Here is a 6,560-nt window from a genome sequence, read left to right as displayed (position 1 = left end):
TGTAAATCCATGTGTTGCCTTTGTCAAGCTGTAATAAGTAGGGGTAGGGATGTTAACCACCTAGGAACATCCTCCCTTATACGTCACCTGGAGCACATTCATCAGAAGTCATTGACAAGTACAAAAACTTTGGGTGACAGCGGAAGCAGTCCACTGACAACTAAATCCCTTCTTCTTCTTGTATCCAAGCTCTTGCAAACCACACCACCAACTCCCTCAATGTCAATTTCCTCCTTAGACAGGAATGCCAACAGCCCTGCAGGACATTTCACTGGCAAGTCTGACGAGTCCTCTCCTAACTTGGATTCCTCCGATGGATCCTTGAGTGTAACGCCTACTGCTGCTGGCGCTGCTGTTGTTGCTGCTGGGAGTCGATCGTCATCCCAGACGGGAAGTCGGAAGACCACTTGTACTACTTCCAGTTAGCAACTGATTGTCCAACAGTCCTATGCGAGGAAGATGAAATATCACCGCAGTTATCCTTTTGCAAAGCAGGTAAGTCAGGCCTTGACAACTATGTTGGTATTAGACGTGCGTCCGGTATCCGCCGTTAGTTCACAGCAGAGAATTGCTTCAGGAAGTGTGTCCCCGGTACCAAATACCATCTAGGTTCCACTTCTCTAGGCAGGCGATACCGAGAATGTACACAGACATCAGAAAAAGAGTCACCAGTGTCCTAAAAATGCAGTTGTACCCAGTGTCCACTTAACCACGGACAAGTGGAGCAGGGCAGACTAAGGACTATATGACTGTGACAGCCCACTGGGTAGATGTACTGCCTCCCGCAGCAACAACAGCAGCAGCGGCACCAGTAGCAGCATCTCGCAAATGTCAACTCGTTCCTAGGCAGGCTACGCTTTGTATCACCACTTTCCATATAGGCAGACAGCTGACAACCTCTGAAAGAAACTAAGGAACATCATCACAGATTGTCTTTCCCCAATTGGGCTCTCCTGGGGATTTGTGACTTTGGACAACACCACCAATATTGTGTGTGCATAACATGTGGGAAAATTCCAGCACGTCCCATGTTTTGCACATACAATGAATTTGGTGGTGCAGAATAATAAAAAAAATGACAGGGGAGTGCAAGAGATGCTGTCGGTGGCCCGAAAAATTGCGGGCCACTTTCGGCATTCAGCCACCGCGTGCCGAAGACTTTAGCACCAGCAAACACTCCTGAACATGCCCTGCCATCAGCAGAAGCAAGAGGTGGTAACAAGGTGGAATTCAACCCTCTATATGCTTCAGAGGATGGAGGAGCAGCAAAAGGCCATTCAAGCCTATACATCTGCCTACAATATAGGCAAAGGAGGGGGAATGCACCTTACTCAAGCACAGTGGAGAATGATTTCAATGTTGTGCAAGGTTCTGAAACCCTTCGAACTTGCCACACGTGAAGTCAGTTCAGACACTGCCAGCCTGAGTCAGGTCATTCCCCTCATCAGGCTTTTGCAGAAGCAGCTGGAGAGATTGAAAGAGGAGCTAAGACAGATCGATTCCGCTAGGCATGTGGGACTTGTGGATGGAGCCCTTAATTTGCTTAACCAGGATTCACGAGTGGTCAATCTGTTGAAATCAGAGCACTACATTTTGGCCACCGTGCTTGATCCTAGGTTTAAATCGTATATTGTATCTCTCTTTCTGCAGATGTTCAAAGACCTGCTGGTGAGACAATTGTCAAGTCAAAAGGAACGTGACCCACCAACAGCTCCTCCTTCATTTTCTATCGCCACTGGAGCTGCCAGGAAAAGGATAACATTCCCAAAACCATCCGCTGGCGGTGATGCAGGGCAGTCAGGACCGATAGTTGACATCTGGTTTAGACTGAAGGACCTGCCAACGATTACTGACATGTTGTCTACTGTCACTGCATATGATTCTGTCACCATTGAAAGAATGGTGGAGGATTATATGAGTGACAGCATCTAAGTAGGCATGTCAGACGTATACTGACAGGAAAAAGAGGCAATTTGTAGACCCTTGCACAATCTGGCTTTTTTTTACCTAAGTTGCTCCCACTCCAGTGTGTACTCCGCCAGAGTGTTTAGTGCAGCCAGTAACCTTTTCAGCGACCGGCATAGGAGTTTACTTCCAGAAAATGTGGAGAAGATGATGTTCATAAAAATTAATTATAATCAATTCCTCCATGGAGACATTTACCAGCAATTGCCTACAGAAAGTACACAGGGACCTACAGGGACCTGTGATGGTGGATTCCAGTGGGGACAAATTAATACTCTGTGAGGAGAAGGATGTACACAGTGAAATGGGTGAGGAATCGGACGATGTGGAGGAGGTAGACATCTTGCCTCTGTAGAGCCAGTTTGTGCAAGGAGAGATTGATTGCTTCTTTTTTGGTGGGGGCCCAAACCAACCAATCATTTCAGCCACAGTTGTGTGGCAGATCCTGTCACTGAAATGATGGGTTTGTTAAAGTGTGCATGTCCTGTTTATACAACATAAGGGTGGGTGTGAGAGCCCAAGGACAATTCCATCTTGCACCTATTTTTTTATTTATATATCTTTGCATCATGTGCTGTTTGGGAACTATTTTTTTAAGTACCATCCTGTCTGACACTGCAGTGCCACTCCTATATGGTCCAAGTGTTTGTGCCGCCCACTTGGGTCACTTAGCTTAGTGATCCAGCAACCTCGGTGCAAATTTTAGGACTAAAAATAATATTGTGAGGTGCTCAGAATAGACTGGAAATGAGTGGAAATTATGGTTATTGAGGTTAATAATACTATAGGATCAAAATTACCCCCAAATTCTATGATTTAAGCTGTTTTTGAGGGGTGTTTGAAAAAAAAACCCCACCCGAGTCCAAAACTCACCAGAGTCTGACCAAAATTCTTAAGGGAGGTTTTGCCAAAATGCGTCTGAATTCAAAACACGACAGCGGAACCGAATCCAAAGCCAAAACACAAAACCCTGAAAAATGCCCAGTGACATCCCTACGTTTATTATGATTTTCATGGAATACAATGCAAAACATTAACAAATATCAGGTATTTGATGAATAAAGTAGAGAAACAACATAGGTGTTTACACCAATCTAAATCAGGAACTGAACATACAACATCTTCAGAGTAGTGGAGCAGACGAGAATCACCAGTAATTACACAATGCACTGGAGTCATATAATTGTCAATGATATGAAAAAAGTGGTATATCTAGTACTCCAAGGATTACGTTTGAAATCATGGGATTGAAGCAAAAAGGAACTACTCTCGAAGATATATGAATATGGAAGTCGGATAAGGTATATATACTCTTATGATGGATTCATGAAAGTGAACTATAGTAACCCTCAAGAAGTCACTCCCTGAAGTATAACATTAGAAACATTATATAAAACACATATCAATAAGAAAAGAGGAAAGAGAAGAAAGGATAGTTATAGAGAGAAAGAGAGGGGTAGGGATACACATAAGGGTAAAAAGGGAAGGAGGGTAAGGATGTTCTTATCCATAAAAGCGAGGACAGATAGCAATTGATTCATCAATATCAGGTCGGAGAGCATAAGATCTCAACCCTAGAGCTTATCATAAGGTAAGGACAATGATTTCATAAAATGGACTCTTCCAGTATCTTCCTGTGGAGGAACCATTGAGTGTGTTCAAACACCTTAAAAATTTGGGCCTGTGTGGTCCAATCCTGCGAATCAATGTAAAGGCCCCACTTTTTGTAAAAAGATTTAACACCCAACTCTATATTGACTTGAGCCGATTTCCTTTCATAATATAATATCTGCAATAACTAACCATGAACTTCTACTAATGTAGGCAGTGGTGGGATTCAAATAAATTAACAACAGGTTCTATGTCCTAATGACCATTTTAACTATACCAAAAGATATACCGAAAGGTAGTTTAATAATTCACGCATTAAATACTGCAATAAGAACAGTAAAAGAGGTACAGACAACTAGATTATGTTTAAAGGAAGATTTTTAATATTAAATACCTGACAAACAGTTATTGAAGATATTTCCATATTGCTGTTTGATTGGCGTCCTCACTTGCAATTTTCTTTGCTTTTATCCGAGCATCATCAGCTGTGTGATTTACCCTTAACCATCTTTGCACGGTAGGAGTAGGATTCCATTCCTTTAGCAGTAGGCCGATTAGACTGATAATCATTATGTTTGATATATTGGAAACAGTTAGGCGACTTCTCTTCTCAGAACATATAATGTTCATCTTTGAAAAACCCCTTTCTGCTTCTGCTGAACTTACAGCAATTGTTCTGACAATATTTTTAGCTCTTTGAACACTTTCAGGAATTGAATAGTTCTGGTAGTTTTTTAAAACATTTTCCACAAAATCTCGATACTCATTAATATCAATTTGGTAATTGAAATATGTATTAAATACATGCAATTGCTCTTCAGCTGCTTTCCATGGAACTATTACTTCTTCAATATTCCAGTAATCTGGCTCCAAAAAAGTGAGAAATTTAAATGTATTACTATCATTAAATTGGCTACAACTTGCTTTTAAATGTCCACAATCCATTAATCTTTTTTTCAAATTCGTTACAATGCCTTCTAAAAGTGTTTCCCGAGGAAGGCCAACAAATCGATGATTTTCTACAAAATCTATATTTTTGTAGCTTTCTGAAGTAATTAATTCATTAACTTTTTTTTCGTATGGACCCTTTTCTTTTTCAAGCATTTCAAATGCTTTAATAGATCGTATCACAAGTTTTTCAGCCTTTATTATGTCTGTATTTCTTGCTTGCAGTGCATTGGAAAGTAGAGAAATTTCGTTTAAAATATCAATCATCAATGCCAAATCAGTGAAAAAAAAAATATTTTTAAGACGGGTAGCCATACCCAAGTACTTTGCATTTGAAGAAAAATAGTGATGTAGCGCAGGATAAGCGCGCCACACAGCTAGGGTTGACCTTAAACTACAGGCAGCCCATCTTGGTCCCAAAACTCTACCAATCTTTATAATTTCAATTCCGAGTTGTTCGGATATTTTGGTAAATTCAATCTGGTTCTTATTGGATTGATGAAAAATAGTATATATCTTATCAATGAATATTTTGAAATGATTTACTTGCTTTATTTCCTTTATTGAGTCATCTAAAACAAGTTGGAGGCGATGGTTTAAACAGTGCCATATTATTATGTTTGGAAAGTCTTTTGCTATCCTAGTGCTCACTCCAGATTTTCTCCCAAGCATAACACTTGCACCATCAGAGCAAAATCCTATTAAATGTTTTTGTAAGTAGTTCTTAGTAAGCCCAACTTTATTTAAACTTTCCATAACTGAAGAACATATTGTCTCTGCATCTTGTTTTTCCAATTCAACTAGCTCAACAAAAATTGTTGGAGATGAAACTGAGTCCTCAACTTTTAAGAAAAGTATAATAACTGGTTTGCAAGATATCGTTGAAGCTTCGTCAATAATCAAACATATTTTCTTATCATTTTCAGTAATTTTAGTAAATATTTCTTTTTTAATTTCCTTTGCAATAAAATCAACTATTTTCACAGCAGTTTTACGTGAATGCAATCCTATTCCCATATCTAATCCATTTTTCATTTGCAGTTCAATCTCATCTGCTATGTCTGAAAATGGTTTACATCTTTTTGACAGGCTGTAAACTGTATTAAATACTCTACAAGTAGTACTGAAATATTTTTTATTCATTGTATCTACTACGTTTGTTATAGTATCCTGCTCACGTATTTTGAAGTTGTCTTTACAAATGTTATGAGCCTTTGATGAAAAATGTTCTTTCATTTTTTTCCTTAGAGAAGCTTGTTGCACCACTCTGTTTTTCCCTGATGCCTCAATCTGAAAACCTTTCCACTCTTTTGACGTATGAACACTTTTCTCTTTTATGAAATCATATTTTGCACAATACTCACAACCTAACTTTTTGTTAGAAATTCCCAGTCCTTCATATTTTACTTTAAAATTTTTATATTGTTGCACTGACCAGCATTCAGGAAGACTATTTACAATATTGGAGTTGATGTGATTTTCTATTTCAATTGACGTGCTGCTTTCTTCAGGCTGGATTGGTTGTGCTAGTGACTGTGTTGAACCTTCCAAGGCCAATTCTGATACAACAGAAGAATCTGACTTTGTTTTCTTATTGAAAAAATCTGTCAAACTGTGTTGCCTTTTCATCCTTAGTTTCAAGGGCTAGGTAAAAAAAAAATCTTTTAAAATATAATTATAACATTTATTTATGGACATGTAAGTAGAAGCATACATCTCAGTCTCACCCTAAGTACAGAAATCATGGTCCCATGGCAGCATGAAGAATGGTATTGTACATCCATACAACAAGGATACAAACAATGTGGCAGATGTATTAAGCACGGTGATGAGATAAAGTGGTGATAAAGTGTAAGGAGATAATTCAACAGCTAATCAGCTGTGTTTGAAAAATGACAGTTGGGAGCTGATTGGCTGGTGCTTTATCTACTTCCATGTTATCTCACTTTTTGTCCACTTTATCTCTTCACCAGGCTTAATACATCAATCTGCCCCAATGTGAATGCTCAAATATTCTCTGTAAAGTGCCATTACCA

General features: G+C 39.1%; 1 protein-coding gene across 1 annotated transcript; it reads right to left on the bottom strand.

The window, feature by feature from the left end:
* Window positions 1-3,981: 3,981 nt before the first annotated feature.
* LOC135052105 (E3 SUMO-protein ligase KIAA1586-like) lies at window positions 3,982-6,153 on the bottom strand. Its single transcript, XM_063957422.1, has one exon. It carries the CDS (start codon window positions 6,151-6,153, stop codon window positions 3,982-3,984), a length of 2,172 nt encoding a protein of 723 aa, XP_063813492.1.
* Window positions 6,154-6,560: the final 407 nt, after the last annotated feature.

This window comes from Pseudophryne corroboree, chromosome 1 (assembly GCF_028390025.1).
Source record: "Pseudophryne corroboree isolate aPseCor3 chromosome 1, aPseCor3.hap2, whole genome shotgun sequence".
In the NCBI taxonomy this organism is placed as follows: domain Eukaryota; kingdom Metazoa; phylum Chordata; class Amphibia; order Anura; family Myobatrachidae; genus Pseudophryne; species Pseudophryne corroboree.
This window is presented reverse-complemented; position numbering and strand designations above follow the sequence as displayed.